General features: G+C 39.4%; 1 protein-coding gene across 1 annotated transcript in view; it reads left to right on the plus strand.

The window, feature by feature from the left end:
* The window catches only part of FAM13B (family with sequence similarity 13 member B), a 50902-nt gene extending 39846 nt beyond the window's left edge, over positions 1–11056 (plus strand). Inside the window, 10 exon segments of the mRNA XM_055812134.1 lie at positions 1586–1718; positions 2190–2247; positions 2250–2270; positions 2547–2776; positions 2982–3065; positions 4240–4335; positions 6628–6711; positions 6828–7000; positions 7434–7535; positions 8688–11056. Coding sequence (XP_055668109.1) covers positions 1586–1718; positions 2190–2247; positions 2250–2270; positions 2547–2776; positions 2982–3065; positions 4240–4335; positions 6628–6711; positions 6828–7000; positions 7434–7535; positions 8688–8811 — 1105 coding nt within the window. The 3' untranslated portion in view covers positions 8812–11056.
* Positions 11057–11951: the final 895 nt, after the last annotated feature.

Below are 11951 nucleotides of genomic sequence, written 5' to 3' on the forward strand. Positions count from 1 at the left end.
GGGAAAGAGTATAAAAATAGGGCAAGCTTGCACAGATTTCCCTGGCATTTGGTCAGGGCCTCTGATAACCCGCTGTAATGCCACTTCCTGGGCTGGAGGTAGTATTTATATCCTTTGTTTACCAGTACTGGACTGCTTGTCTATGACTTTGTGTAAGTTGTGGCTTTTTTTTTTTTGTTTTTTTTTTTTAAGTAGCATGAATATCTGCCTTCATGTTGCGTAATTTTGGATTTGTTTTGTGTAGCGTGTTGTCCACTGCCCGGTAAAGTGAGCCAGGTTACACAAACTATTGCAGCTAAAGCGTGTGGTAATGGTTTGGGCAGCTTCTTCATTTGGGCTGCGGAAAGCCTTCATTCAAAAGGGGTGTAGGAAAGTATCGGCTGTTAGAGGGAGAGGCGTGGGACAGCAGTACGGTGCAGGGGTAGGGCTCTTAATGCAGGTCCTCTCCTGCAGATTTAGAGGATCAAGTCTGTTTAACCCAGTGTATGAAAGTAGAGTTGTAATTGAACAAGCTGCAAGTTACTTGTGTGACACAGCTGGGGAGTGTGACCCTTCAAAGCTGTAAATACCCTGTGACCTGTGCTGTCTGCTACCCTTACTATGGAAGGGGATTTAAGAAGGATTTCCATGCTTGTTAGGGAAGAAGCGAAGTCATAATAATGAGAACATCTGGAACAGGAAGGACCAAGTTTGCAGTCTCCAATTCTCTATGACATAGGTTTATTGAAGCAAAAGGACAGTTGCCCCAGTTTTCTCCACATAGCCGCAGGAGGTAGTTGACAAGTACTGTTAAAATGATGGAAAAGACTGAGGTGCAGAAAAGTGCTGATTGTAATCACTGTTCTCCTCATTCTGAAACAAATAAGGATCTATGTGAGCAGATTATTAGGTTAGTATTTCTAGTACCTTGAACTATGTAGATGTCACTAGCTGTGCTGAGGGATCTTTCAGGCACCTTGTGTAATAAGTGTACAAGAAAATTCTCATGGTCAGGCTCGAGGTAAAAAGGCTTTTCACCAGCAGCAAATGTCAGGGAGCTGAACAAGTACAAAAGACGATTTAAAACCGGGATCATGTACTCCAGAAATATATTAGTAAGGCCGACAGGTGATGCAGATGTTTTTTAGATAAGTATCTAATAACGTGCCTAAGACAGTTAAGTGGAGTTGTGTAATTACCAAGGATTGTTCAGCGGTAGCTCCTAGCCTAGGCTTTATTCTGTGCCCAATACTTCCAGAAGTACTGAGTGTCTGGTAATTTAGGTAAGTAGCCTAGCCACCAGAAAGATCTGAACTGTTTTAATGATATTGTAATGAATGGTAACATTAGTTTATTACACTTGGATTTCAAATACTCTTTTCTGTTGGGGGTATTGCTGAAATTAGAGAGGAAAAAATAACACATACGTTTTGAAGGCAGCAGATCAAAGCATTGTGAATCAGTGAGTAAACAGCTCTGACTGAAAGCCTGAAAAGAAGGGATTATGAACTGGAGAAAAAAATGAAGTTAGTCATCTGTTACTCAAACATACAAGTTCTTCGCACTCAATTATTTAAATGACATTTTAAAAATGTTTTTAATACAGAACACGAAGAGCATCCTTCAGCTCAAAAGATGACAAAAGGGAAGACAAGACACCTTATCAGCTTGTCAAGAAATTACAGAAAAAAATAAAGCAATTTGAGGAACAGTTTGAGAAGAGAAAAACAGTAAGGTAAGTTTCCACTTCTGCTTTTACTCAGGATGAAGGGGCTGTATGGTGGAGGTAAGTTACTTCTTGTAGTCCCTCACTGAGTAACTGGGGGTTCACAAAACGAGAACAATTTTGTTGCACACTATCTGCAAAAGTGAGCTGAGCAACAGCAATACTAGAAAGTGTGCCATAGCGCCTGGGCCCAAGGGAGGGCAGACAGTGACATTTACGCGGTGAGACCGAGGGGATATCAGATGAGGTAGTGGAGAGGCAGAAGCATCTTGCCGCTCTCTGGTTCACCTTCTGATGTCTTCTTTCAAGTTTATTTTCACAAGTGTCAGTTATGTCGGCACTGAGATCTGATCTGGTACAAAGAGTGGCATCCATGTTACTAGTCACATCCGCTGTCATAAATATTACCACATCTTGAAAGAAGTGTATAAAACAAGATTGTGTGTGTTTTCATAAAATGTAGTTTGTTTGTATTACTTTTCAGCCCTCCTACAGTGATATTGCAGCCAATCCAAAAGTTTTAAAATGGATGACTGAACTTACCAATTGAGAAAGCAAATAAAAGGTAAGAGATGCTTCAGTTTCTGGTTTTCTACAAACACAGATTATCTGTGTTTCTAAAATGGCTAAGTCATTCAGTAAAATTCCACAGGACAGTAAAAATGTTTCATTTCTAGATTCTGAACTATTCCAAACTAAAAAAGTATTCTTGTGGCTTTGTTTTTAGTTCATTAGAAGATAAGCTTTTCCTATGCAAACTGTTACGTTCCTTTATTTGTGGTTAAATGAACTGAGTTATTTCTTTTAAAACTCAGGATTTGAGCAAATTTTCTCATTTCAGATGCGAAGCAGAGGAGCTCAGACGGAGAATTCATACCTCAAACACGTCCACGAAGTAACACTCTTCCAAAAAGCTTTGGTTCCTCTCTTGACCAAGAGGATGAAGAAAACGGAGATGAGATGCGGGTTGTGCAGAAGGAGAAGAAGCCTACCAAGGAAGCTACACTTGAACTCATTTTGAAAAGATTAAAGGAAAAACGAGTTGAGAGATGTTTGCCAGAAGATATAAAAGTAAGATGAGTCTCATTTTCCTTGGTCACTCTTTAATAAAATATTTACAAGCGTGTGCTGACAACATCGGACAGCTTTAAATGGGTCAAGGTGGGATGTATGGTATTAACTAAGCTAAGTTTGGCGAAGGCATCTGTATAGCTGATAATGTAGAAAACCTGTTAAAATGACGTGTTTGATTAAGTGGGGATTATTCTTCTGACAGAAAATGACAAAGGACCATTTGGTAGAAGAGAAAACGTCTCTCCAGAAAAGCCTTCTGTATTATGAAAGTCAACATGGACGGCCGGTAATACTTGGTTTGCTTCATCAAACTATATTAATGTATGCATAGACAACAGTAACTCTTGTGCAGTAGTAATACCAACATTTAATACTGATGTGTGTGTTGGGGGGGTTCTTCTCCGAAACATGAAGTTACCTGTTCGTTTCCATGTTGCCATCAGAGGACGTTACTGCATTGACTTCTGAAAAACAAATAAATGGATGTATTAATAGCCCCTTTTTCCACAAAACAGTTATTGGAGTTTGCGAAGCGATTGGTGTTTGGTGCCTTATATGTCTGTGAGACAAAGAGAAAATCTTAAATGACGCTATTGAATTTCCTTGGAAAAGGACTGAAATCTTATTCTGGATTTCACAAAAACAGAAATGAAAAGACAGTTCCCCCCCCCTACTCCCTGTTAAGTCTGTGGCACGTATCTTCTCTAACTGGAGGTAAGGAAGTCGGAGTAGGAGACCAGCCATTAGTGCTTAAAGTTCTGGGGGTTTATCTTGGGCAGTGATCAGCATCACTGGTCCAGTCATGAGATCTTTGCAGTCACTATTCTGTCAGCCTTCTGGACTTGGCACGCTAGCTTTATAATCAGCACTGCCGTATAAATCCGACCAAGCCTTTCAGCCTAAAAGCCAAGGAAGTATAGTGGTCTTGGAGATACTGGCACTGGTTCTACAATCCCCTTAGGGAGAAAATGCCACTGACTGATCAGGATAGCCTTTAAGATTCGTTATATTACACAGTGGCCAAGAATTGAGAGTAAATCAGATAAAATCTCTCTACAGTTTCATCTTTTTCTTTTTTTTCCCCTGCCATTTCTGTAGAGTCATCATCATTGCTAGGCACACAGTCTTCTCCCCCAGTTCTTGGTCCCTTTTTTGCCTCTTTTCCATGGCTCTTTAAAGATAGAGGTTTTCCTTCCACCGAAGCTCCCATGTGTTTCAGGAAGTCTTTAAAACTTCTTCCTTAAAAATACAGGGAGTTAAAGTGAGAAAAGAGAGGAGGGAAAAGCACCCACTTATTCCCCTTTATCTGCATATGCCCCATTTTATACACACAAGTTAAGCTAATTTTATGTTCCTAATTGGAATATACGTGGCCTGGCATGAGAAGCATACTGCTTTGTGTTTGCTTGTATCTTATTGAGTGACCGGTATAATTAATTCTGTGGTTTCTCTGCCTTTAGGTTACTAGAGAAGAAAGACATATTGTGAAGCCACTTTATGACAGATACAGACTTGTAAAACAAATGTTAACTAGAGCAAGCATTACTCCTATTCTTGTGAGTAAAACAAATGCTGTTTCTGCTTTTTTTCCCCTTTTGAACTGCTAGGCTGCCTTTAGAAGAGCCAGTAATACTGTTCCATAAAATACATCTTTCTTGTAGAAGACGGAAGATGTTGTCATTGTATTTGAGGCATTTGATTTTTGATTTACTGCTGAGAGCACAGCAGTTCAAAGCTGTCTGTGACTGTGATGGCTCTCGGGAAGTAAATGGTTCTCAGTAGAAGTAAGTGAGCTCTTCTGACTTGCCATGGCTGAGATGTTCCCGAGTCGCTGTGCTAGGTGTGGATCCACAGCACACACTGTACTTTCCAGTCCCGCCAAGAACAGTAACCAGTTGCAGGGAAGCTTGCCTCTCTTCTGTAACGCGGATTATTGTCACCAGAAGCATGAGTGGTAGGATGGCCATAAGAACTGTTCCATTCCTTCATGCTTCCCCAGTGTGAGACATCTTATCATCTGCAGCATCTGTACAACATCTGTGCTTCTTCATTGTGTTTCCGCTTCATTTCCTTCTAATTTGAAGTGCTTTCTGTTCTTTTCTTTCTTCTCTCTGTGGTCTTGTAAGAGATAAGGAAGAAAAGTTTTCATACTGTGCAAGGAGACGGATGTGACCTTGTTTATAGTACCTGTAAAAGAGTTGGGGAGTGATAACCAGCTGGCTGTCTTTGTTCTTCATGAGCTGTAATCAAAATCTTGCACGCTGACCTGAACTTGGAACAGAGCAGTTCTGATACTAGCTATTTGACCCTTTTAGGAGGAAGGGACTGCATAGCTGACATGAGATAATCTCTTTACCTACAGGCAGTTCTCTACCAGATTTACACAGCTGGGCAGTGGCTTACCCAGCAGGAACTTAATTGGCTGTTTACATTGACTCTGGTTCTAGCTATCCCCTTTAAGCCAAAGTATGTTGAGATAAAGGGACCAGTTCACTGGTACTCCTTTCTTGCACATACGCTTTAATAGAAAAACATGCTTTATGTTTCAGTTTAAGGGCTTTTATATCAGCATCCTTTTTTGAACTCCATAAACACAAGTTGCTTTTAAACATCTAAGCATTTCTACATGACTGGTGAGTCATAAGTTAACGTCGGTGCCCTTGACTGGTTGAGTCTCACCTCAAAAATTTGACTCTTCCGCTGAGATGCATTTTATGTTATAAAATACCTTATAACTATATTGTAGTTGTCCTTTTTAATTTTCTGTTTTGTTTGTTTCATGAGGGTTTTTTGACTGTGAAATAAAAAGTTGGGTGGGTAGCCAAGCAAAAGGATCTTAAATTCAGGAGAGATCCTGGTAACGTAATTCCTAGTCTGTGCTGTAGGCAACATCTGTAAAATACTTTTCACAGGCCGCTGCTTTTGAAACCTGTAAGAGAGATGTGGAGCTCTGTAATTACTGAGGGTTGTTCAGTGATAGCTTCTAGGTAGGCTGTATTCAGTGCCAGGTATTTCAGAAATTGCTTTTTGGTTTATATGACGCTTGCTTCCATGAAATATCTCTTACGGTATCACGGTATACTAATTGCATACGCTGAAGCCTGTATGGAAATGTCCAAAGAAGTGGGAAACTATTTACCTTTCACAGACTACAGTTGTTTGACAGCTCATTGTCTCTGTGACTTTTGTGTTTTACCTTCCTCCTGTTCAAAGCAACCCCCTGTTGAAATTGCTTCTGCTGTCGGGGGTAGGTAGCGGATGAGCAGGGCATGTGTGCAACAGGCAGCTAGCAGTGATACCTGTGCAGTGCAGTGGCACCTGCTTTGGGCTGAAGTTCAAAGGATTTTGTCTCTGAGATGGCAATAGATAACTCTGACATAGCACTTCCAGTTGTGGGGCTTCAGAGTGCTCTAGAAAAAGAAACTGGCAGTATTATTCCCCGCGTATGCCTGGCAGAAGATAAAAACCTGCTCTGGCCTTGTGTAGCTTTATAATCCCCTTGTGGCTTGGTTTGGAAGGAACAAGAGTAAATATGGAATTCAGAGATACCATTGCGCTTTGAATTTTCTACAGAACAGGGAGGGAACGAGTGCTTTCGGTTTAAGTCTGAAGAAGAGTATTTTCACATAAGCTACAACATTTACCTCCATGTCAAGGCTACATTGGGCATCTGAGCTTTTTGGGTTGTATGGTTATTTTGTTTGTGCTCTGTAAGTATGTTTGTAGTCTTTTATTCTTCTGAAGGAAGAAATACCTTTAGGTACTAGGTGACTTGAACAAAATTCCGACTGCAAATAACGTTTAATGTCTAATTAATTGCACATAATGAAACAATTAAATTTTTGCAGGGGTCACCATCAACGAAGAGGCGAGGGCAGATGTTACAGCCCATTATTGAAGGTGAAACTGCCCATTTTTTTGAAGAAATTAAGGTGTGTGCAGTGCATTTGTAAAAGAAAAAAAAATAAAAAAAATTACTTCCCAGCACTTGTAATAAGGACCTGAAATGTATGAAATAATTGTTTTGAACTTCTGCTTTGACGTTCAGGAAGAAGAGGAGGAAAGTGATGGTTTGTCTACAGACCTGAATGATATCTTAAAAACCGCTGTCCAAACGCAGTCTGTTTTAAGCCCAGTTGAAAACTCCGAGTCTGATGTTGAAGATGGTCAAGAGAAACTGACCCGGGACCTTAGGCTGTCAAGCACCCGCGCTGCTTCTATGTACGTAAAAATAAGAAGTGGCTAGTTCTATCGGAGAAGTTGCAGTTGTTACGGTTGCAGTCATGATACCAAATATATAATGCTGGGTGGAGGGGAGTGACACGTTCAGCACTTCGCAGCAAGTGTTTGGCTTGAACGAGTGTTCTTTCCTCTGACATATCTGACTAAGATCTTTTTGTATTCAGTGAATTGTTGAGTATCGTCTAAACCTTCTTCAGCCTTACCTGAGCTGTGTAGGCAGCAGAAAATGTATACCCTTTTATTAACTACTAGTTTGTTCTCAATATTTCACCATCAGACAGATAGCGTATTCTTTCTGAGCAAGACAAATTTCTTACAAGTGCAGCTAGCTGAGTTGTTTTTGAGTATGCTTTGAGGAATTTAAATTTCATTGCATTACCAACGGTATTTTTCTTTCACTTGAAATTTTTAGGCCTGAATTATTGGAGCAACTGTGGAAAGCCAGAGCTGAGAAAAAGAAGCTACGCAAGACATTACGAGAATTTGAAGAGGAGTTTTATCAGCAGAATGGAAGGTTTGTTTAACACAAAAACAGATGCTGGACAGCAGCCTCATTTTGTAGCCCAAGTATATTTTTGTCAACTTTCTATATGAATGTTGCCAAATGGAGTCTGATCTGTTCTAATCTCTGCTATGAATAATCTCCTGAAGGAGATAAAATTGTCGTGTATTTTTAGTAGTGGAGGAAGATAACATTTTAAAATACTTTAAAAAAAATTCTTTTTTTTTTTTATATTAACACTGCCACCCCACCCAGATTATCCCTGTTTTTAACACAGGGTGGGGAAGCTTGGCTATTGGTTCCTTGTTCCAGCAGGTCTGTCCTGACAGTGGTATTTGCTTTGCCCATAAAGGGGTCTATAATTTTTATTCTTCTCTGTATTGTTGAGTTCTTTTAGGCTTCTTATTTGAATATATATTGTCGTGAATTTGATTTAACTGCTGCCTGTTGTATGTAATAGGAGGTTTTTCGAGGTGTGTCACCTCATGAACAAAACTAACGACACTCTTTTAGGAGGTCAGTCACTTTCGTGACTGGCAGACGTTCTCGTGTAACTTTACTTTCTAGTGTATTTCTTCTTAACTTAAACTCCTGGACCATTTGTCACGCAAATTCCACTAACGTGGCTTCATCAGGTACTTACTGAATTTGAGGCATAATTCCTTTTGACCTTAATGGCAAGTAATGAGGTTAATAATGAAGGGTTGATTTAAAAGTAAGTCAGATTAATGGATTAATTTATTATAGTCTAGCCTTAAACAAGTAGGAATAATTCTATGCTATCAGTTTGTGGGTCAGTCTACATACATAAAAAATCTAGATCAACTTAAATTTATTTGTGTTTTTCTGTAATGTGTGCACAGAATCTGAAATGAAAGTCTTCATATCTTGTTAATAAAATTTCCATAAGAACTTAAGACAAAGATGTATAAACAGTGCTGCAACAGCTGTGCTGCATAAATGCTGCTGGATTTTCTATTAAGTTTTTTGGGTGAAGATTTTTAACCACAATAAACTAAGACATATCGATATATCTGTTATTGGTGAGCAAGCTGCCACAAATGTTTCTATTTGCCCTAAGATTACTGCACGTAGCTACTTTTGTGTCTGGCTTGCTGCTGTATCAAGGATTTTCTTGAAACTGAGGTGTGCTTCTTTTTACAGGAACGTACAGAAAGAAGATCGAGTACCAATGCTTGATGAGTACAGGGAGTACAAGAAAATCAAAGCCAAACTTCGGCTGTTAGAAGTCCTTATCAGCAAACAAGATTCTTCAAAGTCAATTTAAATTATATTCCTCCAGCCCATTGAATAACGTGATATTTCCGTATGCTACCACTGTACTTATTGGGTGCTTGTGTTCATTTGTCATGCACTGTTGAAAGAATCCAGTTTGTGCACTTTATTGGGGTGCCACTATAACGTATTTGAAGGGTAAGTAGGTCCTGTCTAGAGAGCAAGTAAGATTTCTAAGTCCGAGACTGCTCTATCCAACTTTAGCAAACACAGTTTCCATCAAAGTTTTGTATTGCAGATGCATCCATCTTGTTCCAAAACAACCATAGGGTTTTTTTTTCTTTAGCATTCAAGAACTTGGAGACTTTTGTTATTACCAACTTTTTGCATTATTGAAGAAATTATTAATACCATAATGCTACACTGAACTACTTCTCTTGCCTATTTTTTATTATGAGGAAAAAAAGTCAGCAAATTAAATGTACATCTCTTTTTCCTGGAACACTTAAAAAAAACAGACTGAAATTCTTTTCAAAGGACTGCTGTGGAACAACTTTAATTTTTGGTATTTTAAATTGCACCTATAACACAGTAATAATTAACATCTATGGATTTTGCTCATTAGTGGTCACATTTTCTCCTTGATAAAGATGACGGTGGACAAACCAGAAAGTGACCTTGCTTAGTGTCTTTTAAAACTTGGAAAACTGAAAAGTTATATCACATGTTGCCTATAGGACTTATGTTACTCTTGTTCATTTTGTCATTTTATCGGTTATTGTTTATCAACTAGTGGTGACATAGTGTTTTGTCTGAATTGGATACTGCATCTCCACTTTCGGAAGATTTGAGGAACATAATGAACATCTCAGTGTATGGGAAATCTGATGGCGCTCAGACCTGTGTAGCTTCAGCAGAAAAGAGCTGGCTTAAGACAGTCAAAATTCCACTGTACCTGAAATAAATATGGTATCAAGGGCTAAAATCAGTGTAGTTAATGCGCACCACAGGGTGAACTGTCGGTTTTGGTTGAAAAAATTACTGCTGTTTATCACAATTTTGTTTTACAGTTGGAGAATAAAAATAAGTTATCTAACTCTTACGATGTAAGCAAAACAGTTTATGGGCCTTGCATGATTTAGCTTCAGAGTTGAAACTAAAAAAATGTTTTGAGTATCACATCTGCTGTGCTGAATGATGATTTAGCTACTAGCTTTATGCTCTGCAACAGCCGTCAGCAGCTGGTTTTGATCTGGCAAAATCTAAGTGTTAATTTTAACTGGTGCTTTCTCAATTTTATTTTTTTTTCTTCAATGTATCAGTTTGATTGTGGCCATGTTTTGCATGCACCTACTCTCACTGCATGTTTTTATGACTGGCTAATGTCAACATAGCTGTTGTTCACACTGCTTTATGAAAGACCAAAAATGAACTTTCTCACAATGAAGAAACGGCTAGCATGTAACCTCATAGACTTGCTGTTCTGTCATGAAACATATGACATAGGTTGAAAGTAGGATTTTTAGTGCTCAGATTTCATCTGTGTACTGTAGAATACTTCTTGTTTTGTTTTACTCTGCTTGTAGGCATGTAATTTTGGAATTCAGAAGAAAAAAAAAAAGCACTAAAACTATTGAGCACTGGTGGTATGCCTTTTTTTTTTTTTTTTTTAAACTGCAAAATGATCTGGGACCTTAGAGAATTATGAGGTTAAACTAGTCTTGAGACCATATGTCAATTTTATTCAGTTCCATTGTGCAATGTACACTTCAGTTACTTTTCTATCAGTCTGCAGACACGGGTGTATCCAAACATTGAAACTAATGTGTACTGTATAGTGTTGTACATGAATGTTTGTGTTTTATATACCACATGCAAAATGTCAATATGCACTATTTAAATGTTTTAAATAATATATTCCTCCTTTATAATGCTTAAATCTATATGATTCCAATATTTTTATAAGTGAGTGAGTGATCAGACTGGTTCCAATTCAGAATTAACAGCTGCTTTGTGTTTGTTATGCAGTGTTTGGCTGTTTATTCAGTATAGTAGATAAGCATGGCAACAGTTATGCCGAGTGTGTTTTGTGCCATCCTTGTTGAGCAATAAATAAATGGTAGAACTAGGCATTTTGTGATATAACAGTTTTACTTTGGTAAAAGCAAAACCTATATATCTATATGGATATATAGATATGGTATATATATAACTAAACCAGATATAATTGCATTGCTATGTCTGGTGCTCATTGTATAGACTTTTATAATAAAAGTACCTTAACATTTATTGTCATATATCTGTTTCTCATCATGCTTTCTCCTCCACTGCCATCTCTTACAAACAAGCGCCAAATCCTTCGCTATTCCTGTACGTATTTGTAGTTTCGGGGTGTTGCGGGGGCAGGTCGGAATGCCCGCAGCCTGCGAGCAGAGCCAGCGCGCTGCTGCTGGCTCGGGTGCTGCGACAGCCCTCTGGGAAGCCGCAGCAGTTGAAGCCTTATTTCACCTGTTTGGACTGTGCCTCTCAGCAGAGACGGCAGGAAAGTGGCCGCCACATCCGCTCCTGAACTGACAACTTGGCTTGCGGTGCTTCAGCTCCTGCTAGGGCGCCAGCCTGCTGCGTGGTGACGCAGAGCAAACTGTGAGTCTTGCTTGTTCCTGCTCCAGCAGTAGCGACTTTGGGAGTAGATGGGGCAGAGGGCTGCTCTAGCTGTTACTGGGCTAATGAATTCACTGCCAATGAATACACCTTCAGCTGATGAGCAGTATTTGATTGTCTTTCTATATCCGTACTGATCTCTTAGCCTTAGAATCAGTATCGCAGCTACGATAACAGAACAGCTACAGCTGTGTCTGTGGCCAGCAAACACTGTTACTGCACACACAAGAGGATGCTTCTCCTCTGGACCAAATAGGTTATTTTTTTCCCCCCATCGTATATTGATGTGAGTTCATAAGAAAAGTGACTCTTCTGTTGTATTTTGTGTAAATCCACCTTTCTTCAGCCTAAGGCCTGCCTGGCAGGGGACAGAACTCCTGAAGGGAAAGACTCTGCTGTGGGTGTGTGGTAGCGCGGGTAAATGGGAACGCAAAAAACAAGTAGGAAGTTGAGGGAGGGAGAGGACAGAAGGAGCCTCCATTGTGTTCTTCAGGGCTGGACAGAATAACCTTCCTTCTGATCACAGGGCTT

The sequence above is a fragment of the Falco peregrinus genome, chromosome 8 (assembly GCF_023634155.1).
Source record: "Falco peregrinus isolate bFalPer1 chromosome 8, bFalPer1.pri, whole genome shotgun sequence".
Lineage (NCBI taxonomy): Eukaryota > Metazoa > Chordata > Aves > Falconiformes > Falconidae > Falco > Falco peregrinus.